This window comes from Lepus europaeus, chromosome 6, assembly GCF_033115175.1.
Source record: "Lepus europaeus isolate LE1 chromosome 6, mLepTim1.pri, whole genome shotgun sequence".
In the NCBI taxonomy this organism is placed as follows: domain Eukaryota; kingdom Metazoa; phylum Chordata; class Mammalia; order Lagomorpha; family Leporidae; genus Lepus; species Lepus europaeus.
In genome coordinates, this window is record NC_084832.1 from 97,798,648 (window position 1) to 97,824,642 (window position 25,995).

The 25,995-nt window shown below is 51.2% G+C and overlaps 1 protein-coding gene across 2 annotated transcripts; it reads left to right on the forward strand.

Moving 5' to 3' along the window:
• The first annotated feature begins 368 nt into the window (after positions 1-368).
• Positions 369-25,995, forward strand: FOXJ2 (forkhead box J2). 2 transcript variants are annotated; one of them, XM_062194662.1, is made up of 11 exons: positions 369-446; positions 12,887-13,233; positions 15,042-15,116; positions 15,775-15,843; positions 15,998-16,138; positions 16,342-16,531; positions 19,105-19,500; positions 19,847-19,948; positions 20,697-20,906; positions 21,426-21,524; positions 22,901-25,995. In XM_062194662.1, exons 1-11 carry the CDS (start codon positions 437-439, stop codon positions 22,987-22,989), a joined length of 1,728 nt encoding a protein of 575 aa, XP_062050646.1. In that variant the 5' UTR covers positions 369-436; the 3' UTR covers positions 22,990-25,995. The 2 variants fall into 2 exon arrangements, with proteins under 2 accessions (XP_062050646.1, XP_062050648.1); XM_062194664.1 differs by lacking the exon at positions 369-446 and adding an exon at positions 5,937-6,137.

A 25,995-nucleotide genomic window follows, 5' to 3' on the forward strand; every position in this document is an offset into this window, starting at 1 on the left:
CTAAACTCATTTCCGGGTTTCAATCACGTTGGTCCTTCCTTACAAATGCCGGAGTCCGGGTAGCTCTTCCCGGTCCCAACCTACACTTCGTCCCCGAGAGGATGGCCAATAGGCCCGTCCCCGTAGTTGACATTTTTATGCTTCGTTTTACATCATTGCAAAGCTCAACCAATCAGTAGTTGCGATGGGAGGTACCAAAATAGTCTTCACTTCCTCCCCTCGCCGGCGTCACCCTGTGATAGAAGACTGACTCAGCCAATCAACGAGCAGGCTTGGGCCCGGCCTACGCCAGGTCCAGCCAATCAAAATGATGACGGGGAGCTGGGGCGGGGAATGGAAAACTTGCCCCCTCTTTTGGAAATGATTTTTGAAGAGGTGCGTCGCGAACCGGGGAAGTCACAACTCTCTGCAAACGATCGCAGCGGCCGTAGATCTTATGTGCCCAGGTCTGTCCCCCTTCGACTCCACCCCAAGATGGGCTCACATTCCGCCCTCGCCCCGGTTTGGGTAGACGCAGCGGCGTCCCTGGAAAAAATCCCAGCCCCAGCGGCCCGGGCTGCAAAAACGCCGCACCCCGTGCGGGACGAGGAGGGGGCAGGAGAGCCCCTGCAGCCGCGGCGCCAGTCTTTCGATTCAGTGCGTCTCTCCTCCCGGCCCCACGTTCCCGGGCCGCAGCTGACACGGGGCTGGGAGGAGCCGAGGGCCTGCTCGGTTTGGGGAGAGGCGAAAGCTTCTTAAGGTGGAACAGAGCGGTTGCGGGGCCAGGCCTCCCAGCCGCCGGACCTAGCTTCCCACGGCTCCTCCAGCCTTATCCAGGCTTATTGTCAGGCAGCACTAAAGAGGGTGGGCAGAGCAGATACAGATCACTGTAGACAACTTTAATAAACAGCCTTGTAAGGGGGCTACTGACTCAGCAGGGAACTTTTCCCTTGGGATGGAATCTCTCCGGTTCGGTTCTATTCTTTCCCCCTCCCAAGATGACCTTTTAAAGTAGCAGCTAGAATTGTGCTGCTGTGCACAAGGGAGCTCAAGGTTCGATGACAGACATTCCTGAATGAGTCCTATGCTGGCTTTGTCTTCCTCCACTAGAGCTGACCACAGCCATGCGAGGAAGCAAGAACCTTGTGTGTAGCGGCTGCAGGTTGCCCGGCTCCGTTTGTCACGGTGAACCGGGAATGCAGGAGGTACATTGTATGGTCCCTCGGTTTGGTCTTGGCGTTGCTGAGTCTTCTCATTTGCAAAATGACGGTATCTGGCCACCCGGAAGGTGTAGTGTGCGTGCTGATGGACACAGTACAAATGCAAACACCTTGTACACTGACGGGTGAAACGTTAGGTCCTACGGTGCCTACAAAACACATACATAATAGCAAACATAGTCCTTACCATTCTGCAGCATTTTTAAACAGAATAAAAAAAAGTCTATCGAACAGATACAAAAGTAGACAAAACAGTATTTTTCTAAAGAGTTGTAATAAGCAACTTTTGGCCAAGTTTGTATCATCACTCCCTCTCCCCTCAATCACTTGATTATTTTGATGTAGATTTCAGGTATTTCATGCCTAAGTAGTTCAGCATGCATTTTTTTTTTTTTTTAAGATTTATTTATTTGAAAGAGTTACAGAAAGAGGTAGAGACAGAGAGAGAAGTCTTCCTTCCGCTGGTTCACTCCCCAGATGGCTGCAATGGCTGGAGCTGCACTGATCCAAAGCCAGGAGCCAGGAGCTTCCTCTAGGTCTTCCACGTGGGTGCAGGGGCCCAAGCATTTGGGCCATCTGCTGCTGCTTTCCCAGGCCATAGCAGAGAGCTGGATTAGAAGTGGAGCAGCTGGGACGAGAACCGGTGCCCATATGGGATGCTGGCGCTTCAGGCCAGGGCGTTAACCCACTGCGCCACAGCACCAGCCTCTCACCAGCCCCTCAGCATGCATTTTTAAAAATAAAGATTTTTTTAAAAACACATTTCCATGAACACACTTAAAATAAAGCAACGATTCCTTGATATCACGAGTGAGTATGGACATTGTATCAATTGTCTCATATATTTGTTCCAGTTGTTTGCTTCTAGTCAGGATCTTCCCCAGTGTTCCACACGTTATATTCAGTGGACATGTCTCTTGGACAATATATATTGCATTGACTGAGTCTTTTAAGCCTCTGTTCATCTCTGGATGCCCCTTCCCTCCAACACTTGGCTGATGTGTAAGTCCTCAGCTCTTCCACAGCACTGGGAAGCTGGGTCCTCTTGTCATGTCTGCCTCACTGATGAGAAAATCAAGTCACAAAGCAGTTGAGTGACTTTCCGAAGAACTCAGTCATTAAGTGTCAAAGCTGAGATTTGAATACATCATGAGCTTTCCCTCCATCTTTTGTTTCATTCAATACATCAGTCTTTAATAAATGCTTCCAACACGTGCTTTTGTGGCACGTTAGTCGCCAATAGTATGTAAGAGTTTTACTCAAGGTAGACTCCAGCAAAGATGTATACAGAAATTTATACACACATACATATATTTCAAGAAACAACTACATGATTGTATGATACAAACTATAAAAACATGATTTCCTCACTTGAATACTTTCAGACTTATGAAAAAAAATGGTTCCTTAAAATAATACATACTGGGGTTGGAGTTGTGGTGCATTGGGGTAAGCAATGGCTTGGGACATTTGCATCCCATTAAAAGGGTGCTGGTTCAAGTCCTGGCTGTTCCACTTCTGATCCAGCTTCCTGTTAATGTATCTGGGAAGGCAGCAGATGATGGCCCAAGTTCTTGGACCCCTGGCACCCACGTGGGAGACAAAGAATGGAGTTCCTGGCTCCTGCCTTCTGCTAGACCAAGACCTGGCTATTTCAGCCATTTGGGGAGTGAACCAGTGGGTGGAAGATACCGCTCTGTCTCTCCCTCTTTTTCTCATCTGCCTTTTGAATAATTAGATCTTTTTAAAAAATGATTTATTTATTTGAAAGGCAGGATTACAGAGAGAGAGAGAGAGAGGTCTTCCATCCACTGGTTCACTCCCCAAATGGCTGCAACTGCCAGAGCTGGGCTGATTGAAAGCCAGGAGCTTCTTCCATGTCTCCCTCACAGGTGCTGGGGCCCAAGGATTTGGGCAATCTTCTACTACTTTCCCAGGCCATAGCAGAGAGCTGGATTGGAAGTGGAGCAGCCAGGACTTGAACCAGTGTCCATATGGGATGTGAGCACTGCTGGTGGTAGCTTTACCCACTGCACCCCCTAAATAATTAAATCTTATTAAAAAAAAAACTATTGTAAAATATCTAGATGATAATAAAGAAGACATAAAAAGAAAAAAGTCACTAATTTTACCTTACAGAGTTGAATACAATTAATTTTAAATGCTAAACATTTTATTATAAAGAGGTAGCAACATTTTAAACATTTATCCTAATTAGGATCTTTAGTTTTTTTCTGATTTTTTCCAGTTACAAACAATGCTGCAGCAACTATTGTCTATATCTATATCTATATCAATAATTTCTTGAACATTTTGTTTTCCCAGATTTCCAGGAAAGGAAATTCTAATCTTTCCCTAGCTTTTTAAATTTTTATACTTTTACCCCCACCCCTGCCCTCTAGGAAATGTGAGAAAAAGTTTGAAAAGGGAAGAATGAAGCATCCAACAAGCAGCAAGAAAGATTTGGTGCCAAATTATGTGTGTGTGAGAGTTAATTAATGCCTCAAAGGGTGGGGGGGGGGGGATGCGGCTTAAAAGTGGCTACTGGAAGCGTGGGGCGGAAGAAAAGCGTGCTACGGCTCTCCTGCTTCTGTGTCTGCGGGTGATCTGTAGCGCTCAGGGATCTGCACGTGGTAGAGAGGCTAAGAGCCTCCGGCTTTGGAGTCATTGGGATTTAAGTCTTGGCTTTACTACTGCTAATTATGTGAACTGTGTGTGAATTATGTGAGCTAATTACGTGAATTCAGACACAGTCAGTATCTCTAAATCATAATTTTCCTGTCTGTCACAGAGGCATAATGATAGTGCCTTATGGGATTGTTAGGAGAAGCAAATGTGGTAACACATCAAGTGTTCAGTGCCTGGCCCATTATAATCGTGATATATAAATATAAGTGAAATTAGGTATATTATCATATATTTAGCCAGAAGACAAAAGATTTTACTATCTAAAGGCAAAATCAAACGGTAATATAGAGAATGCAGTCTTTTTTTTTTTAAGAAATTCAAATATTATACAAACAACATTTTTGACTTCCTGTTACTTTATGTGACAGAAATAGAATAGCTGGAGAAAAGTTTCATAAACCAGAGGATGAAATCTCTAAGAATTTCCAGCGGAATAATTTGATTCTGTCTCTGGATGGAGATTGTATAAAGGGCTAGGGGATGTGTTATGAGAACATTGTGTGTTATGCGAACCTCAGGATGAGGTGTTTTATAGGATTGTCAAGTGCACTAACAGTAGGCATTTGTATCCTTTGTATATGCCACGCAGTTTAAACAGCATTTTAGCATAAATTACCTCATCTGACCCTTGCTATGGCCTTGGTGGGGAGACAGGCCGGGCTAGCAGGTGCCCTCCTCACTCACCAAGATTCCAGCAAGCAAGGGCCTTGCACCAGTTGACAAAGCTGGGCCAAGGGACAAGATCCAGATCTTCTCACTGGCCGCTGTGGCCAGTCACGTTTTCACTCGTGCAGGGAGCATTTACGGAGCTGCACGACGACACCAGGGCAACACGGGCTTCGCCCCAGTCCCCGGCTTGGGCGGGTGGTGGTGGGGCAAGAAGCCCCTCGAAGCCCTGAGAGCGCCGGGCACGCTCCTCCGCACACGGAGTACAATAGAATGACAAAAGGTCAGCGTGCCAGAGTTAGTGCGTGAATTGGAAGTGACAGTGCCTGGGGTGCACCGCGGAGCCTCCGGGCAGACGGCGGCGGGCCGTGACCCCGCGCGGACATCGGGCTGCACCGAGTCCGGCGGCCGGGGCACGGCCGGAGGTGCGTGAGGCGCGGCGCGCCGCGGACACGCGGGAGCGCACCGCCGGCGGCGCGGCCCGCGGCTCGGCGCCGCCCCGCGCCTCCTTAACCCGCGCCGGGAGGCGGCGGCGGCGGCGGCCCGGCGGGCGGGGGAGGGGGAGGGGCGCGGAGTGCGGCGCGGAGGCCGGGGAGGAGCCGGGGCCTGCAGCGGAGCCGAGCCGAGCCCGAGCCGAGCCCTGACACTGTCCGTCCGCCTGCTGGCTCCCCGGGAGCCCGGAGCGGCCGGAGCCCGGGAGGTGGCAGCGCGGGGAGCCCCCACGCACCGAAGGGGAGCGGACCGGACGGGACGGGGCCGGAGGAGGCGCGGCCGCCCCTGGAGCCCGGGACGGGAGTCGCGAGCCGCGGCCTCCCGGACCCTGCAGCCCAGGCCAGCTCCGGGAGAGCGGGGAGTGCGCAAACCCCACCCTCTGGGGCAGCCCGGGAGCCGCCTGTCCCCCTGTTGGAGAGGGGACCCCAACCGCTCGGGTGAGGGAAAAAGAGGAGACCCCTGCAGGGGACGCGTCTCTCCTTTGCCCCCCCACCCCACCCCGCGCTGGCCCGGGGGGAGGAGACCCCCAGAAGTAGCAGCGGGAGACCCCTGCTAGAGGAAGCGGAGGGAGTCCGCCCGGCGTCGCCTCCACCCCGCCGGACGCGCGCTCCTCACGGTCGGGGACTCGGGGAGAGAAAGGGGGCCGTGCCGGCGGAGCGGCAGCCTCCACGCCGCCCGGTACTCACGGAGCCCACGGGTCCCGGCAGAGGGGACGGCCTCGCCCTCAACTTCGGCGTACCTAGACGGTGGACCGGGGCGCTGCCCCTCCGCTCGGGGCTCCCGCAGGCGGAAGGAGCCCTCCAGCCCTGAGAGATCCTCTGGCCCGGGGAGGAGACAGCTCGAGGCCGGGAGAGGCGCCGCCCCTCCTCCCCAGCGCGGCTGGCAGGGTGTGGGGGGTGTGCCACCTTCCCCAGGTGGGCCCTCCCTCGCCGCCCCCTCCCCCGCCTCCCTCGGCTCCCCGTCCTCAGGGGGCGCAGCCCGGAGCCGCTGAGGATGAGACCCACCGTCTGTCTCTGAAGAGGGGAGCCCCTCCAGCCCCAAGCGCCAGTACCAGCTGGTTTCCTTCCTCGGCCGGGGCGACCTGGGAGACAGGTCAGTGCCGGGTTTATTTTTATTTTTTTTCACCTTCGGTCTGTGGTCCTAGGCACCAGGGGGTTGGGGGCTGCATTCCTAGGGAAGGGGATCGATCCAGTGGATCTGGGGAATGTGTGTCCAGGGAGCGCCTGCCCTCCAACCCTCATCTTGCTACAGGCCGTCTGGGAAATGGGTTTCTTCATATTCAGGGACTAAAGGGATGGGATTTTCTTGAGGTCCCTAGGGAAGCAGATGTTGTCAGGCTGAGGACAAAGGGGTGTGAGAAAACACCTGTATTCTTTGGACTCCTCGCGTCCTGGGTGCTCGCAGAGGGTTGCGCCCAGCCAGACCCTCATGCCACCCCCCATCCGTGGGCCTTTTCACCCCGAGACTGGGCTTAACCAATGTTGGGGTGGTGGCGGTGCGCCGGCCTTGTCTGTGGCAGGCCTCAGTCTGCTTCGTGTCTGCCAGAGGCGCCCACTGTGGTTGCTGCCCCTCTGACAAGAGAGTCAAGTCTCTCCCTGTCCCCCTACTCACCCTGGCTGATACCAAGAGGTCTTCTCTCCTGACAGTCTCAGTTCCTAGCTGGACTTACTACCCCTGCAATCCACAGGGGAAGTGGAGATCCCGTATGTGGTGAGAAGAAAGTGCATGGGGAATGCCAGCCCGGGTTGAGGGGTTGCTGCCCTGTGGTGCAGCCCCGCACTGCTGCCTCAGGACCCCGGGTTTATGTCCTTTGCTGTGGGTTCCTCCAGAAAGGTCAGAGCATGGGGAGGGAGAGAGGGGGCTTGCTCTCTAGCTGCTGTCCAGTTTTCTATCCAAAAAAGTTGAACACCAGAGAGAGTGGACTTCTCAGGAGTGTATCAGTTTCCTTCCAGAAGAGCACCGGATTGGCCCCATCTTCTCCTTTCCTGTTTCTGGTTTAGTTCTGGGAACCTTGTGATGAAGTTTACCTACATAAGGGAGAAATTGTCAAAATCCAGAATCTGCAGCAAAGGCAGATGGTGCTGGGCAATCCTCGCGGCTGAGACCGGTCTGTGTTTTTAGTAGAGCTCTGTGCCTCTCAACCTGAGGTCACCGGCTGGGTGGCTGCTTTCCTGCCTGGCCATGAGAAGACACATGATCTTCTGTGAGGCGTGTTGCAGCCCACAGCAAGACCAAGTGAGGGCCTGCATCTGACTTGGGCTCTCCCGCTTGTTGCCATCAGTGTGGGCCATGGGGGGTTGCCTAAGTCCCCAAGTCCATCCACTTTGTCCTGGAAGAGAACCTGTTAGCGGTGGCATGTGCCACGGCTATCATCTGCAGGCTCGTGTGGCCATGCAGTGGTGTGCGTACGTTTCTTATGTCAGGTGAGCGTGGCTCGCTCGCTCTCTGGGTTTTGAGTGGGTGTGTGAGTGGAGGCAGGTACATGTGTGCATTTCAGCCCATATTCTGATAATCTAGAACTGTATATTTCTGTAGGCTTCTAGAAACAGGACCTGGAACAAAGGCTTGTCCTCTGCCTCTGGGTGGCAGCCCTCGCGACTGTCATCCTGAGCAGCAGGGCAGCCCAGTGTGAGGTTGGGAGTGAAGAGAGAGCTGCATTTCTCATGGCTCTGGTCTCCAGACCCCGAGCACCCTGAGCACCCTGGGCTCCTCCGTGCAGAGCTGCCTCCTCTGCCTGTGGTGTAACAGCAGCTTCTTCCTTCCAGAGTGCTTTAGGACATGCTTTGCTAGGGTACCGCTTTAATTTAGCTGAAGGGCAGAGAGAGAGATCGATCGATCTCATCTGTTGGTTTATTCCCCAAATGCACACAGAGTTGGGGCTGGACCAGGCTGAAGCCAGGACACCAGAATTTAATCTGGTAGCAAAGACCCAAGTACTTGAGCCATCATCTGCCGCCTCCCAGGGTGCACATTAGCAGGAGACTGGAATCCAGAACCGAGCGGGGACTCTTGATATGGGATGTGGGTGTTCCAAGTGGTGTCTTATCAGCTAGGCCAAATGCCTGCCCCATAGAGTACAACTTCTTCAGTGGCTCAGAGTAAAGTATTTGCCAGCACCTCCAGGTATTCCACTGCCACACAGTTTAGCCGGCACTGGGTGGACTGAGTTTCCCCAACTTGCCGTGGCTCTGCGGAGAAGCAGGTGGATATTGGGTTGGATTAACTATGATTTGGAGGGTGCTGTCTCTCTTCCAGACCATGTCTTATGACTCTACCAAGTTCCCCCTGAAAGATAAGAGATGTTATTCTCCATTCCTTCATTCTTGGAGTTTTCGCAGTCCTAGCATTCATCAGCAGTGGGGTGATATTAACTCCCAAGGGCAAGGTTGAGATTCTGACAGCCTGGGAAACAGTTGCAGACCCAGAGCAGGTTTTGTACCATGAGCTATTGCAGGCTTGCTGCTTCTAGTCTTATCTCTATGGCCTGTTAGTTTTCTTTCTTTCAAGTTTATGTATTTGAAAGGTAGAGCAACAGAAAGAGAGAGATGGAGAGATGGAGAAAGAGAAAGATAGCTTCTATCCAATGGTTCACACCACAAATGCCCATAACAGCCAGGACTGGGCTAGGCCAAAGTCAGGAACCAGGAACTCCATCTGAGTCTCAGACCTGTGTGACAAGGAGTCGAGTACTTGAGCCATCACCTGCTGCCTCTCAGGGAGCATGTTAACAGGAAGCTGGATTGGAAGCAGAGGCAGGACTCCATCCCAGGCACTTCAGTATGCGATGCAGGCATCCCAGGTGGCAGCTTAACCCACTGCCACACACCTATCTCAGCCTATTAGTTTGCTAGTTTCAAATTTCTAAAATTCTTTTTTCCCCATTCAAAAATAATAATAGCTATGCTTCTGTAGTCACTTACTGAGTAGTCTAAACATGTATATATATATATATATATATATATACTATATACATATATAAAGATTTATTTATTTTATTTTGTTTGAAAGGCAGTTACAGAGAGGCAGAGAGAGACAGAGAGGTCTTTCATCCGCTGGTTCACTCCCCAGATGGCCGCAACGGCCGGAGCTGCGCCGATCCAAAGCCAGGAGCTAGGAGCTTTGTCGAGGTCTCCCACATGGGTGCAGGGGCCCAAACACTTGGGCCATGCTCTACTGCTTTCCCAGGCCATAGCAGAGAGCTGGTTAGGAAGTGGAGCAGCCGGGACTCAAACCAGCGCCCACATGGGATGCTGGCACTGCAGGCAGTGGCTTTACCCACTATGCCACAGCGCCGGCCCCTCTAAAAATATTAAAACAGATCTTCACAACGGCCCCTTTGTAGGTTCTGTTATCCTCTACCTATCTTTTACAGAGGAAGAAAGTAAGAGGTAGAGAGGCTAAGTTGCCTGGGGTTCAGAGCTGGTAGGTGGTGGGGGCTTGAGACCAGGCAGCCTGACCGATTATGAGGTACCCTGGTAGCTTTGGCCTGATGTCCAGGCCGGGAAGTTATCACTCCTTAGCACCATACTGGCCTTTCAGATTGAATGGGAAGTTCGGATCGTCTGCATCTCGGCCAGGATTACTCTTTCACTCCCACGGAATGTCTTTCCCTGTGTTTTCTCTGCCTTTCCCCCACTACTGTGGTCTTCTCTGGACGTCCTGAGGGTGTGATGGAGCCTGCCCTTTGGCTGCCTTTCCCAGTTTCTCTGGGTATTTCCTTTCAGTCTTCCAGCACGCAGGGAAGAATGTGGGCTGACTCAGGTTCTGCCCAAGCCCGGTGGCACGAGGCCCACCTGGAGAGAGAGAGGTCTGGGGAACTAGGTTGGCTGGACTGAGAAATGGAAGTATCTCTTGTTTGCCTTTCTAATAATAACCCTGAACACTTGCCCCGTGCCATTATTTTGGGGAGCGTGGAATGTGTGGCAGCCACGGGCCCATTAAGCTTCATTCACTTCGCTCCAGGGATGAAGCTCTGGCAGGGCTTATGCCTTCTTCCCTGTTTTTGAAGGGGGAAACTGAGGCATCAGGACTTCCTCATGGAGCTAGGGACACTCAGTGAGTCAGTGTCGGGGTTGGGAATAGAACCCAGGACTCTCCATCTCCAAGATCCTGGGCACTGGGCCGCCCTTCAAGAATGAGGAAGTGAGGAGGATGAGGAAGTGGGGTGGGTTAATGGAGAACAGTGCTGGGAGAGCACAAGGCTCAGAGGCTGCTAGCTTCTGTAGCTGCTAAGATTGGGATATTTTGAGTGCCGGCTGTATTTGCAGGGCTGGCTGGGAGAGTAGTGGAGAAAGGTTAAATTTAACCTCTGTGTCCTAAACCTAGCTCTGGGGAAAGGGTAGGGAAGGGCATAAAACAACTAGCAGGAGGCTGAGGGAATGCACGGTGATTGGCATGTGCCACTGGGTTCTGTAGCCCCCCTCTCATGCCCCCCTCTCATGCCCCTGTGCAGTGTTGGGAGAGTTGCAAATCAAAGGTCAGGTGCAGGCCTTTGTGCTCTGTAGGTGAGATTTCCTAGGGATCTTTGTTAGCAGGGGGTAAGAGGGACTAGGGCGACACTTAGGAGGAGGAGGGGGACCCAGGGCCCCGAGGACCTGCTGATGACTCGGGACTGTGGCTCTGCCGCAAGCCCCCCTCGCTGTGGCCCGGGATACTGGGGTGTTCCCAGTTGTTGATGTGCTCGGAAGCTCTGAGGGCTCTTGTAAGGAGGAAGTCTCTGTGAGTTTCCAAGTTTCCCAATGGTTTGGGGCAAAGGGTCCCAGTAGGCTGAAAAGGAGGATGGTGGTGGGGGCTCGGTGGGGGGTCTGAGGATAAAGGGAGGGACGCCTTCCTGATGCTGTTTTTTATAAACTCCCCGCCTCTTTCCTCCTGTCAGACATTTCTTGGGTTGCAGCTGGCCTGGGGAGGGGACGGTGGTGTGCTTCTGGTTTGGAGCGCAGGCTGGGGATGGCCCTGGGAGGACCAGGGGCGTGTGTGAGAATGCTCACCTCTCTGGGAAGGGGGTGGGCATCAAGGGCAGAAAAATCACTGCCTGGGGCAGAAGGGTAAGCTGAGCCGCGCCAGGAAGCCTATGGAGCAGGGGTTATGTCTGGGTTGCAGCTCCAAACAGCAAAGTGTGTGTGCGTCTGGGTGTCCCCGGATGTGTGTGCCGGGCACCTATCCAGCAGTGGACTCAGAGACCCCCTAAATGTTGCTTCTGGCCAGGATTCTTAATGCTGAGGTATTCCAGCCCCAGCTCCTCCGGAAAAATGTCCTGGTAGGACGGAGGGAGAAATGCTGGCTGGAATCTGGCGGCTGTGCAGGCACAAACCTGTTAGGCAGCAAGTGCTTAGGGGTTGCTGGCATCAGCTCCCAGGGAGTGCCAAATGGCTACCTCGTACTCTCTGCCAGGCTTTCCAGACCCTGCAGTGCAGACAGCACCCTTTCTTCTTAACCTTCCCCCACCAAGACCTCCCTCCAGCTACACCTCTCTGCCGCCAGGAGCACCCAGGCGGTGTGGGAGGCAGCAGGGCGTGCAAACCCCCGGGCGTGGGCGGCCTGGCAGCTCCGGGAGTTTGCTTGGAGGTGCTGCGAGCGAGCGAGCGAGCGAGCGTGCGTGCGTGCCGGGCTGGGGAGGGAGGAGGGAGGAGGAGGGCGGAGAAGGAGAGCCAGCTCCTAGCCCCAGAGTGGCTATTTTTAGCCAGGCTATCTGATTGTTACGGGTGCGCACAGCTGGGTGTCTCCCTGGCTCGGTGAAGCCCAGCGGGCGGAGAGGTGGGAGGTCCTCGCTGCTGACTTCTTCCTGGTGTCGGTGCTGGTGTGTGGGCGGGAGCCCGCAGAGGGTAGCTTTAAAGGTGTGAGGACAGCGGCGACCTCCGGGCTGTTTGCTCTGTGTGCGACTCCACTCTGCTGGGAAGGTATGCTGGCATCTACCTCCGTGTTTGTGTGCCACTGTCGTATGTGTCTGCCTGGCATCTCTCCTTGGCTGGTTGTCATACGTGATTTATGCTTGTGATCTACCCAGTATGCCTCGCATGGACATGTGTGTGGCGTGAGGGCTCATCGGGCATCTGATGGGGAGCATCTTGAAAAGTGCTGGTGTGTGCTTCTGTGGGGTTTATTCAGACTTTTTCTTGACGTAGACACTGATGGAGTTTGTAAGTAAACATAGCAAAGGTCCCAGTATTACAGACGCGACTGCACCTCATTTTACAGGCTATGTGGTTTTTTTTTTTAAACTTTTCCTTATAGTTTTAAAATATGTGGTAGGGCTGTGAGTAAGGAGACTGGAGGGTGTGGGATTTGATCTTTTGTGCGGCTTAAAGGGAGAGGCCTTGTGGCGTGCCCCACGTTAACAGGTAGGATGTGGACAGGTGTTTAGTGGTTAAGACAGTACTTGGGATGCCTGTGTCCTTTATCGAAGTGCCTGCATTTGGTACCCGATTTGGGCTCCTGACTCTGGCTTCCTACTAATGCAAGAGCTTGGGAAGCAGCAGTGATGCCTCAAGTAGTTGGGTTCCTGCCACCCTTGGGGGACACCTGGAGTGGGTTCCCAGCTCCTGGTTTCAGCCCAGCTGGCCTCAGCCCCGCCCACTTGGGGGCCTTTGGGGAGTGAACCAGAAGTTAGGTTTCTGTCTGTCGCTTTCGCTTTGCTTCTGAAATTTAAAAAAAAAGGAAAAACAGTAATCTGTCACCTGGTATATACGTACTTGGGGTCCTGGGAACATGGATGGAGGGCTATCATGAGAGGAGTCTCCTGTGGGAATACTTCCCTTAAACATATGACTCGGTTATTTCTTGTGCTCCGTAACCACAGACAACACTCATCTGCTTTCCTCTCCCCATTGTCATCTTCTCTGTAGAACCCAGAGGTACCATGGCTTCTGACCTTGAGAGCAGCCTCACCTCCATAGACTGGCTGCCCCAGCTGACCCTCCGAGCCACCATTGAGAAGCTTGGCAGTGCCTCCCAGGCTGGGCCTCCAGGGGGCAGCCGCAAGTGTTCCCCAGGCTCTCCTACAGATCCAAATGCCACCTTAAGCAAAGACGATGCCGCCGTCCACCAGGATGGCAAACCCCGATACAGCTACGCCACCCTCATCACCTACGCCATCAACTCTTCTCCAGCCAAGAAAATGACCCTGAGTGAGATTTACCGCTGGATCTGTGACAACTTCCCCTATTACAAGAATGCCGGCATTGGTTGGAAGGTGCGAGTGCTTCTATCACCTGGGCTGATTTTTCTAGCCTTCTACAGCTTTTTTTCCCTCCCTACTTTTCTTTTCCTATAATCATGTCCGGGTCCCTCTGACTTGTCTCAGAGATGTGTGAACTTAAAATCCCATATCTTCTGTCCTCTCCTTTTTTTCCAGAGGAGGGAAAAAACTTGCTTAAGATGTGATAGGAAAACTCCAAGATGCTAAATCATTAAGCGTGGTTGTGGGGATGGCGGGGTGCTGTTGCTCATCATGTCGTCTTCTCTCCTCAAAAAAGATATTCAGTCATTTCACAGATACCATTACTGTCCTGTGTTCGAGTCCCTGAACGAGGCATTACCCCTTCCTATCTAGAAGTAAGAACCCCGTCAGATTTCCATAGCTCCGTTGCACATAGTTACCATCTTTTACAAAATTGTACACCAAGAAAAACAATAATACGATCAGGTCCTTTACCAACAGCTGGCCCACTAAGCAAGTAGTGAGAGATTGCATTGCTTGGCTGGAGAGGAAGGAGGAAGGGGCTTCTTTTCCAAGCAAAGAAGGCAGGCTGGTATTCTCAATTGGAGCAGCCAGTCATTTGCCAATGGTGGAGTAGGAATGGGGATTTAATATTCTCTCACTCCATAAATCACCTGTTGACATACAGACCGTATGATGCAGCTGGAGACTAGTGAAAGCATAGTTTCCCCTTTGTAAAAACAAGAGCACTTCAAAATGTTCATGAAAAATGGACTTAAGAGCAAAATTTATTTTGGTGCAGAAAAATTTGCAAACCCATGCACAGCAGGTGTCTGCAGGCAGTTCTTGGAAGGTGCATGTTATGAAAAAACTAAGTACATGGATTCCAACAATTTTTTTTGCACCAAAATAAATTTATCTTTTAATTCTGTTTTCCCTGAATTTTCTGAAATGCATCCCTGTGTCCCTGCTAGTGGTTACAGCCTTCAACCCCAACCAACACATACACACAACCCTTTTTCCTGTGTGTGTGGCCACTCTGTGCACCACTGAGAAAACAAAGCTGATTGGTGCCTTTGTTTCACTCGTAATTTACATTTTGCTATACTTTATTTAAATAGTTTTTAAAATTGCTATTTTCCTATTGGTAGGGTTGTTTCAGGGATGGGCAGAGTGATTTTGAAGCATTTATGTTCCTGTCGTCAGTCAGGTAGACGGGTTCAAAGATTATGTAATCAGCTTTTCAGAAGCACCTGCTAATCAAATTTGAAGCCATTACCTTGCATCACTTTAATGTCTGCATTTTTCCTGTGTCATCACTCTTCCTATCTGATACAAATAATTCCCTCCATCAGTGTAGTTAAGAGGGGCTAAAGAAACCAGTGCTGTGGCATAGCAGGTTAAGCTGACACCTGTGCTAGCATTCCAAATGGTCACCGTTTGGGTCTCAGCTGCTCCACTTCTAATCCAGCTCCCTGCTGATGTGCCTGGGAAAGCAGCAGAGGATGGCCCAGATCCTTGGGGCCCTGCACCCATGTAGGAGGCTTTGAAGAGGCTCCTGGCTTCTGGCTTAAGCCTAGCCCCCGGCCCCAGCCAATATGGCCATTTGGGGAATGAACTAGCAGATGGAAAACCTCTCTCTCTGTCTCTCCCTCTCTCTCTGTACTCTGCTTTTCAAAATAAATAAAATAAACCTTAGAAAAATAAGGGGTGCTAAAGATCCTCGGATACTTGGACTTTATAGTATGCTGCTATGTTCTGTTGTGTTCCCTCTGCATCCTATTGGAAACGCTTCTGCTTTGTTCAGTGCTGAGGTCTGACTTGCGTCTCTGCTTCCCCAGAATTCAATTCGGCACAACCTTTCCCTCAACAAGTGTTTCCGGAAAGTGCCCAGACCTCGGGATGACCCTGGGAAGGTGAGATGCTGCTGTCAGATTTGTAGGGAGGAGCAGGAAAGAGAGCTGAGTAGGTGACGGCCCGGGTCCTGTGGCTTTTTTAATTACCCGGAAGAGGAAATTGTGTCAATTGGAGAAGCAGCTTTATTTTTTTGTCAAAGGAAGAGCTTGTTGTCAAGCCTGTGGGCCCCCCTTAGGTTGTAAAATCGTTTTTTGTAAACTTTAAATAGAAATATTTATGGTAAAGTAGACTTAACAACCTTTTAGAATCCTTTCCACACAAAAATCCTTGGGTTTCCACCTTCCTAAGGGAGAAGGTACGGGTCCTTCTCTCCATCTGATGGATGTAGAAGCTAAAGTCCAAGAGGGATTTGCCTGGACCACAAGGGAAAGGACGGGTTACCTTTGGCCACACCTGGACATTTCCAGCTCATCCATCTCCATAGTCCTGCCCCAGAGGCCTGTGTTTGGGCCACTGGCGTACCTTGGCATACTCTGCGGGGTACTCAGATCGACTCCTCAGGCATTCTGGGTATGCTCAGGGTGCTGTGCGAATGTCCAGCCCTGTTCTTAACATGACTGACACATGGGTGTGAATCTTCCCCCCAGGCTACAGTTCCAAACAGGGGAACTTCTGTATGTAACCGTCATTCTCCGCGGGTTTGGGTTTTCCTTCCAGGGCTCCTACTGGACGATTGACACCTGTCCTGACATTTCCCGGAAGAGAAGGCACCCTCCAGATGACGAGGTAAGGTCCCACCTCTCCAGGAGTTGTGGTTTCTGAGCCAGCTACTCCTTCCCGCTCTCTTCCGGGGTCACCTGGGCTCCAGCAGAGGTGGACCCAGGGGTCTTGGGAGGATGCTTTGCCTGCACTTACGGATTCCTTCCTTTGTAACCCTCAGCTGTCCCAAGACTCACCAGAGCAGGAGGCAAGCAAGAGCCCCCGGGGAGGCATTCCAGGGACTGGAGAAGCCTCGCTGTCTCCCGAGGGGAATCCTCCGATGTCTCTTCAGAGCCCCACATCCATCGCCAGCTACAGCCAGGTAGGGAGCCGAGGAGACAGGGGAGGGGGGCAAGGGTGGGAGGCTGGATTCAGGATCAGGACCGATGAGAAAATGCTGCTGGGCTATGGTACAGTCAGGAGGGGAGGAAGAGGATGGCAGGAGGGCCTGGTGACCACTGAAGGGTTGCATCACTCCCTCAGCTAAGACGCGGATGGGGACCATCTCTCCTGGTTTCTCTGCAGGGCACAGGATCTGTGGATGGCGGACCAGTGGCAGCAGGCCGAGAAGGTGCCGAGGGCGCCCCTCCCCTCTATAACACCAACCACGACTTCAAATTCTCCTATTCAGAGATCAACTTCCAGGATCTAAGCTGGTCCTTCCGCAACCTCTACAAATCCATGCTGGAGAAGTCCTCTTCCTCCTCCCAGCAGGGTGCGTCTGGAGCTGGGTGGGCGAATGGAATCCTGATATTACTTACTGAATGGTGATGTTCTCTCTTCTCCCTTATTTCTTGTTTATATTTATGTATCAATTTTTTTTTTAAACAAATTCATTTTATTTGAAAGGCAGAGAGAAAGAGAGTCTTCCATCTGCGGGTTCACTCACCCAATGCCTGCAATAGTTGGGGCTGGGCTGGGCTGAAGCCAGGAGTCTGGAGCTCGATGGGGGTGTTCTGTGTGGGTGGTGGGATCCAAACGCTTCGAGCCATCCCCTTCTGCCTCCTAGGATGAGCATTAGCAGGAAACTGGAATAGGAAGTGGAGCTGGGACTCGAATCCAGGCACTCAGATATGGGATACAGGTATCTCAAGCTGTCTTAACCCCTATGTCAAATGACCACCCTGTTTCTTTAACATAAGAGGACGTTGGTCATTGGTTAGAGGAAGCGTGGCATGAGCTACAGCTGAAGTTGAGGGAGCTTGTCCGTCCCTCTGCAAGGACAGCAGTTTCAGGACGAGGGCTGGGTTTTACCTTCATGAAGTGTGTTGGAGGATTCCTTTTAGATGTGTGACCGCTGGCATTCAGGTGATGACCATTAGGGGGCAGCAGCACTACCCTCACCCAGGGATCCCTGTGTTTTTTTGTGAGAGCAATTTACTTTTACTTTTTAGTGTATCCATGTTTATGTTACCTTTCCTTATGAAAAAAAACTCAGATGCAAAAGTAGAGCGAGCAGCATGATAAGCCCATGTTTCCATCACCCATATTTTGTTAAACTTGATGCATTTGCCATCTAACTTTTTAAAAAAACTGGAGTAACTTACTGTAATTGCAAGACATCATGTTATTCTGCTCACAAATACAGTTTCAGTTGGCAGCCCCAGATCATTTTTTTTTAAAGATTTATTTTATTTATTTGAAATATGGAGTTACAGAGAGAGGTAGAGACAGAGAGAGAGAGGTCTTCTATTGGCTGGTTCACTCTCCAAATGGCCTCAACGACTGGAGCTGTGCCGATCCGAAGCCAGGAGCCAGGAGCTTCTCCCGGGTCTCCCACGTGGGCATCCCCAGATCATTAAGAATTCGTTTTCTAGCACGCCATTCTCACTCCTAATATAATCAATAGTACTTCCTCAGTACCAGCTAATATCTTATCTTCGTTGCAAATTTCCCTAATTATCATGTGAGAATGACTGAAATTCGTTATTGGGAATCCCCTTGAGAGATCATCTAATACATCCCCCCACGATTCCTGTATTTTTTTTTTTTTTTTTACAGACAGAGTGGACAGTGAGAGAGAGAGACAGAGAGAAAGGTCTTCCTTTTTGCCGTTGGTTCACCCTCCAATGGCCGCCGTGGCCGGCGCGCTGTGACCGGCGCACCGCGCTGATCCGAAGGCAGGAGCCAGGTGCTTCTCCTGGTCTCCCATGGGGTGCAGGGCCCAAGCACTTGGGCCATCCTCCACTGCACTCCCTGGCCACAGCAGAGAGCTGGCCTGGAAGAGGGGCAACCAGGACAGAATCCGTGCCCTGACCAGGACTAGAACCCGGTGTGCCGGCGCCGCAAGGCGGAGGATTAGCCTATTGAGCCACGGTGCCGGCCAATTCCTGTATTTTTAAAAAGTTGTATTTAATTGTAATTTGGGAGGCAGAGAGGTGGGGCGCTCCCCAATCTCTCCGTGTTCCTCACCTCAATCAGCTGCCTACCTGAGTTACATTCATTTCCAGTCTTGGAACACAACTCTAGATACTAATCTGCTGGGATATAAAAGAGGAAATTCAGGACAATGAATATGTATTTTCCAAAATGCAACTCCTAACCAGTTTTTATTATTTAATTCAGCCCCTGCTGCTTACACAGGGTCAATGCACAGAATGAGAAGGCCCAATGTGTCCTCGTCAGTCTTTTTTTCTTTTTAAGATTTATTTATTTATTTGAAAGAGTTACACAGAGAGAGAAGGAGAGGCAGAGAGAGAGAGAGAGGTCTTCCATCCACTGGTTCACTCCCCAGATGGCTGTGATGGCCAAAGCTGCACCAGTCTGGAGCCAGGAGCTTCCTCTGGGTCTCCCAGGCAGGTGCAGGGGCCCAAGGACTTGGGCCATCTTCTACTGCTTTCTCAGGCCATAGCAGAGAGCTGGATCAGAAGAGGAACAGCTGGGACTAGAACCGGTGCCCATATGGGATCCTGGCACTTCAGGCCAGGACTTTAACCCACTGCGCCACAGCGCTGACCCCATCACTTACTTCTTAAACCTCATCTGCTGTCTGAATTTTTTGTTAACTGTGTTTCAGGCCTATGCCAAAATCCCTAAAAGGTAGCATGAAAAGATACTGACCTTTTTTACTAAAATTTCAGCCACTCCACACTGTCAGGGCTTTCATCCAAGCTGTTTTCCTGTTTGTTATGCCTGCCTGGAGGGCCGTGGGTGTCCTGGCCGTCCCAGAACACTCCTACCCTTTTAACCCTGCAGTGTCTGAGGCCTCCCATGTCAGCCCAGTGAAAATCCCTTTTAGTGTAAAGTGCATTGCCTAAGTCCCTTGCCTGCTTCCTCTCAACCCTGCAGGCTTCTCGTCTCTCCTGGGGGACATGCCGCCCTCTAACAACTACTACATGTACCAGCAGCAGCCGCCATCACAACAGCAGCAGCCGCCGCCGCCGCCGCCACCGCAGCCGCCTCCCCAGCAGCCCCAGCCCCAGCAGCAGCAGGCTCCAGCCCAGGGCCCCTCGGCTGTAGGAGGCGCCCCTCCTCTGCACACCCCGAGCCCAGATGGGTGTACCCCTCCAGGGGGAAAGCAAACTGGGGCTGAAGGCTACGGGCCTCCCCCCGTGCTGGCCATGCACCCGCCCCCACTGCAGCATGGGAGCTATCACCCTCATCAGCACCATCCCCACTCCCACCCTGCCCAGCCGCCACCGCAGCAGCAACAAGGCCAGGCTCCTATCAACAGCACTGGCTTTGGTGAGTAAGGAGCGTGCAGAAAAGCCTCAGAGAGGGTGGAGTGACTCCCTTGTCCTGACGTGGAAGGGAGGTGCCGTTGGATAGGATGGGAGTAATGGGGCTCTCAGCCTGTTTTCCCTGGGAGAGCTCACCCGTGTGAAGGAAGTTGCTGTTTACCACTCTACATCATAGAATTCTTGGATGAGTTAGGGTTGTGTTACATCATCTCCGACCTAAAACACAGAGGGAGCGGGCGTCCCACACTGTCTTGGTGTGGACGCAGGGGTCTTGCTTGTAGTCGGTCTGGTGTCTGTTGACAGCTGTCTTAAACTTGCTCTCACCACCCGTGCCGCTCCGCTCTCGACAGCCTTTCCCCCTGACTGGTGCTCCAACATCGACTCCTTAAAGGAGAGCTTCAAGATGGTGAATAGGCTCAACTGGTCCAGCATCGAGCAGTCTCAGTTCTCAGGTCAGTGTTCAGAGGACGCTGTCTGGAGGGGAGAGGGAGGAAGCGTCGTATGTGGGAGAGCCCAGTAGAAGCTAGAACCCAAAGCAGGCAGGCAGCTGAAGTTCCAGGATCGAGGTGCTCATTGCTTCCCCGCCGTACTACACAGGGTGGAAAATATCGATGTTATTTTAAAATTAATTTTATTTTACCTCAAAGGATGGTGTGGTTTATTCTGGTCAGTTCTGTCTTTGGGAGAGGGAAGTTTTTTGGGAAATTCAGAAGCCCTGGCCCTCTCTCAAAAATGTAAATTATTATTGGTGCTTTTTTTATTTGGAAAGCAGAGTGAGAGGGAAAGAGGGAGGGGGAGAGAGAGAGTGAAAGAGAGCGAGTGAGAGAGAGAGAGAGGCCTTCCATCTGCTGGTTCACTCCCCAGATGGCTGCAACAGCCAGGGCTGGGCCAGACTGAAGCCAGAAGCCAGGAGCTCCATCCTGATCTCCCATGAGGGTGGCAGGGGCTCAAGCACTTGGACCACCCTCCATTGCTTTCCCAGGCACGTTAGCAGGGAGCTGAATGAGGAGTGGAGCAGCAGGACTCAAACCTGCACTCCTGTATGGGATGCCAGTGTTGCAAGCAGTGGTTTAACCCACTGAATTCTGGTGCCGGCCCCTGTGGTTGTTTTGTAGTGTGGTTGGAAAAGTGAAGTAGGGACTGGTGGGAGGGGCTTTGATGCGTCTGCAAGATTAGTATTGATGGCTTCTCTGTTTGCAGAGCTGATGGAGAGTCTCCGACAGGCAGAGCAGAAGAACTGGACCCTCGACCAGCATCACATTGCCAATCTGTGTGACTCCCTCAACCACTTCCTTACTCAGACTGGTCACGTGCCCCCCCAAGGAAGCTCCCACCGGCCACCAGCCCCTGCCCGTATTGCTGACCCCTGTGCCCTCACCAGTGGCAAACAGGAGCCAGGCATGAACCAAGGTACCACACAGAGCCAGTTGCACGGAGGTGGAGACTCTGTGAGCAGTGATCCAGCCTGAGCAGTGGGACTGGTTTGTTAGCCGTGTTGGCTGAACAGCTGTCGAGTCAGTGAAGCCCTGTACTAAAACATGCAAAAGAAATAGATCTGAGTTTGGGCGATCGCAGCAATTTAAGGGAGGAAATGTGTCCCCGTTCTGTTTGTGTCTCCGTAACCACTACCCAGGTCATACCAGGTCGAGTGGTGATTCTCTACCTGTGCATGGGCTGCAAACCAGTAAAGGGGGAGAGATTTGGTGATCATGTCCCTGTGTTTGGTGTCCCTCCATCTAGCGCCATCCCTTTTCACGCTAAGGGTAAAGAATAATAGCTTTTGCAGAAAGCCACTGTGCCAACAGGAACTGCAGATCAGATGGGGAAGGGAGAAAGAGGCCATTGGGAAGAAGGGTACCTTTTATTTTCCATACTTGCTTTATTGAGTACGGTGATACCCCTCAAGTAACTCCTGGCTTGCTTTGGCAGTAAACTCCTATGGGCACCCACAAGGCCCCCACCTCTACCCTGGCCCATCACCAATGTACCCAGTCTCCTCCCAGGACTCAGCAGGATACAACCGTCCAGGTAAGAGCCAGGAAGCTGGTTTCACCAGCAGCAGAGCACTGTCCACCCTGATCAATTGTTTTGCCTCCTAATGACTCTGAGGCTTTTTCTCTGCCCTTTCTGCACTTGCTAGAGGGGGTGAGTGTTTGTGATTCTCAGGGATGGTGGGCCAGCTGCTTGCTAGGAAGGCATACATCAGGGGAGACAAAAGAAAACACTTACTTTATTTTTTTTAAAGATTTATGTATTTATTTGAAAGGCAGAGTTATAGAAAGGCAGAGGCAGAGAGAGAGGTCTTCATCCGTTGGTTCACTTCCCAATTGGCCGCAACGGCTGGAGCTGGGCCGATCAGGAGCCAGGAGCTTCCTCCAGGTCTCCCACATGGGTGTAGGGGCCCAAGGACTTGGGCCATCTTCCACTGCTTTCCCAGGCCATAAGGGAGAGCTGGGTCAGAAGTGGAGCAACCAGGACTCGAACCAGTGCCCATATGAGATGCTGACTCTGAGGCGGCAGCTCTACCTGCTATGCCACAGCCCCAGCCCCAGATTTACTTTAAAATTAGCTTATAACTGCAGTCATAAGAGGAGGTAAAAAGGATAAGCACCTGGCTCCTGCCTTTGGAACAGCGCGGCGCGCCGGCTGTGGCGGCCATTGGAGGGTGAACCAACAGTAAAAGGAAGACCTTTCTCTTTGTCTCTCTCTCTCTCACTGTCCACTCTGCCTGTCAAAAAATAAAAAAATAAAAAAAGTTAAAAAAAAAAAGAGGAGGTAAAAGCATATGGGGCAATAGGTACAAGCAAAAGATAGATATGTGGGACAATTGTGCCGAGCTTTGGAATCTAGGTAGGAGCTATACTCAAAGAAAGAAAATGAATCTGTCAATAGACATAACTGCCTTGTGCTCACGTCTTCCTTCCTGTTACAGCTGACCCCTGTTGTCCGGGGTCTTGGATAGGGAGGCACTGGACTGCCATCACAATAGTACCAAATGAACAGATCTTTCATTTTTAAATGCATTTTAGAAAAACCATTATTATCATGCTGCCTAACCACAAGTGTTTTTGGGTGACATCTGACTCTGGCTTTGTGATATAAATACAGTTTCTATCCTATTTCATACAAATATTATATGCAGTGTGCTATCTTATCATGATTACGCAGTCTGCAGCTATGTGGCTCATAGTGGCAATGTCGTCTCGTGTTGCCGTGTGGCCTGGTTTTCCCCGAGACCAGATTTACATCCCGAGACCTCACTGACGTGGCGGGCTATAGGCTGATAAGGACCGTGGCCCACATGGCCTTCTTCTTGGTATTCTCTGGGGGTGAGCCCCGTCGCTGTCCTGATGAAGCAGCTTTTCACCCAGGCTCCTCTCATCCTGTTTCTCTCTTCCTGACAGCACACCACATGGTCCCTCGGCCACCGGTTCCACCCCCTGGTGCCAACGAGGAGATCCCTGATGACTTCGACTGGGACTTGATCACTTAACGCGTCAGAGTGTGGCCATCAGCCCAGGGCTGGGTGGTGAAGTCTGGCAGGGGGAGAGAGCCAGCCTCCCCTCTCCTACTTGTACATAGATGTAATCCTCTGTGTTCTTTCTGTCAGAGAAGCCACCGCAAGATGCTGCCGAAGATGCCCCCTCTTTCCTGCCTCATTCTCTCTTCCTTCTTGGTTTTTCCTAATTCTTTAATTATTATTCTTATTATATTATTATTATTATTGTTATTGGTTATATACTGTCCCTGGTCTCCCATCCCTACACCATAGACCATGTCCACCCCTTGCTAATTTAAAATCATCAGGCTAGAAGATGGGGTCATGACAGCGACAGAGAAAGGTTTCAAGTTCCGATTCACCTTTCTTTTTGAGAAACTCAATGTTCTTCCCACCTTTTGGCCCTAAACTGATTCCTGTTGCTGTCTGTTTCAGGCCAGGACTGAAGGGGCCGCGTTGGCAAGTAGAAGAGGTCTAAAACACTGCTTGGCAGCCAGGAATCTGCAGGTTTCACTCAATGGTGCTAACCCTGCCCTTTGAGCTCTTCCTTGTCCCTTTGTCCCTTCAGTCCTCACTTCTGACAGTCCTCATTCCCCGTACGTAAAGGGTGAGAGTGCTGATGGTGGTCCTGGAAGGTCGCAGTAAAGTCCTAGTGGAACCAGACACCTGGCCTGGGTCCGGTAGGATACTGTGAGAGGTGATGGAACACAGCTCCCTGGGAAAGTGGGTGCAGACTGCCATGCTGTGTGCACATCCGCTGGTTTATTCCTAGCCCGTTCCCTGAGGAGGTAGGATTGCTCTTAGCCCAAACTCTGCTTCTGTGGTAGGGCATGAGGTCAACTATTCACCATAGGTTCAGCTTCTTGGAATGCTTTCAATGTAACCATTTTGGCATTTTAAAGATACTTTTCTCTGAAAATTAACTGTGGCTCTTCTTTGCATTTGCAAGGTATCCTTCATCCTTCCCCCCACATTCAGCAAATATTATTTTGTCCTCTTGTTGTTTGCCCAAGTCTTCCACCCATCTTATTTTATGCCTCTATTTTCTGGGATTCTCAAGAGAGAAAAGGCAACCCATTGTCATTCTGAGTTCCTTCTTGTCCTAGACATGATGGGAATCCCTTTCCCACTTTCACAGTAGAGTCCAACCTGTGATATTGATGGTAGGAGGGTGAGGAGAGGAAAAGCTGGTATAGAAAGGGGTAGGGAATATCACCATTATTTAACCTTATAGACAGATGCTTCTCTTGGAATTCAGATCATAGGGGCTGAAGTTTTTGCAATTAGACTTTGAAGGGTGAAGGAGATTGACAGAGGAGAATAAATAACTTAGAAGGTATAGAGACAGTGCATCACCTTTTACAGGGGTGGCCACGATTTATTGCTGCAAAGTCCTTGGTGTATATTTAATGTTCATGATTGAATTTTAGTTACGAGAGAGAAGAGAAGAATAATTTTACTTCCAACTTTATTTCACTCAATTTTCCCTTTCTAAAGCTGCAGGGCAAAATGAATGGGAGGGACAAGGGCACCCTCTCCATGATTTCTACTCTTTGTTCATATTTTATTTATCTGTATTTACAAGAGATTTGGCTTTCCACTCCCCTGCTCCCCCCACCCCCCTTCCCTTTCTTTGGAAGGGGGTTATTTTTGAGCTTGTTGAAGAAGCCCAGTGAGGCTGAAGTAAAAGGGGCAAGATGGGGCAGTTAACTGACAAGCACTTTATTTCTCTGAAGCCTTTGTACGAAAGACAGTGGGGGGGACAGTGGCTTGAGTCTCGTGATGTTGGAGGGTGCTTTGTGGGGTTCAGGTATGACCTAGTGTTTCCCGTTAGGGAAAGAATTTCGCTTAGAGGGTGACAAGATGCTGTTGCCCAGAGTCCCTTTGTCAGGCCTTTGTCGTCCATATTCCTTCCATTTGAGGTCCATCCCACACACGATTCCCCCTCGGGTCTCCCCACCATCTTCCTTTCACAAATCTAATCCCCCCCTTTCTAAGCCCCTCTCCCTCTCAGATCCATGCTGGATTTGCAAGGGTAGGCTAAATCATACATGTAAATGCCCCTTTTCATCTGTCTTCTGAAAAGTAGTCTCATAATTAAGAACCCTGGTGGGCAGCCAGAGTCACTGCCGACCGGGGCTGGCACTGGAGACTGGCCCTCGGGCCTGCCGGGATTCCGGCTCCCCTCCATCGAGGCCAGCCCCATTAAATGGCGCAGGATAAAGGTGACTCCCATCGAGCCTCAGTTCCCCCTCCTTTCCATGAAATGGGAAGAATACTACTTTTTCTTGTTGGTCCTGCGTTGCTGGACATGAAGTGTAGTCCATGTTGTTGTATCAGGTGATGTGTGCAAACTTGCAGGCGCTCACTGCCTAGAAGAGGAAGTAAGGGAGACAGTGGAGGAGAGGGACGGAAGGAGCAATTATTTGGTATAGATCCACCTGTCCCAGCCTTCCTCTCCTCAACTCCCATGTTTCTGGTTTGCTGAGTCCTTCATACCACCCATAATGCTTTGCAGTGGTGCAGGCTGGGAAGGGGGGTGTATGGTCTCACAAGTTGTTTTTTTGCATGCTTTCTTAATAAAAAAAAAAAAGGAAGTTTACAGTTTTACTGGTACTGGTCTCAAATTTCTTTCTTTTTTTAAATTAATTTATTTATTTGAAAAGCAGAGCTACAGAGAAGCACAGGCAGAGAGATGGAGAGAGGTCTTCCATCTGCTAGTTTACTCCCCAGATGGCTGCAATGGCCGGAGCTGCGCTGATCTTGAAGCCAAGAGTCAGGATTCTTCTGGGTCTCCCAGGCAAGCGCAGGGGCCCAAGGATCTGTCCTATCTTCTACTGCTTTCCCAGGCTACAGCAGAGACCTGGATCGGAAGTGGAGCAGCCAGGACTCGTACTTGCACCCATATGGGATGCCAGCACTGCAGGCAGCAGCTTTACCTGTTAGGCAACAGCACCAGCCCCCTCAAATTTCTTTTTTGCAGAGCGGGAAAGGAGAAAT

What these genes read in the sequence shown, in the direction of transcription:
- FOXJ2 (XM_062194662.1), top strand. An exon ending in CTCGGGATGACCCTGGGAAG is followed by an intron (nt 15,117 to 15,774) that starts GTGAGATGCTGC and finishes TTTTCCTTCCAG; the next exon opens with GGCTCCTACTGGACGATTGA. An exon ending in CTCTTCCTCCTCCCAGCAGG is followed by an intron (nt 16,532 to 19,104) that starts GTGCGTCTGGAG and finishes TCAACCCTGCAG; the next exon opens with GCTTCTCGTCTCTCCTGGGG.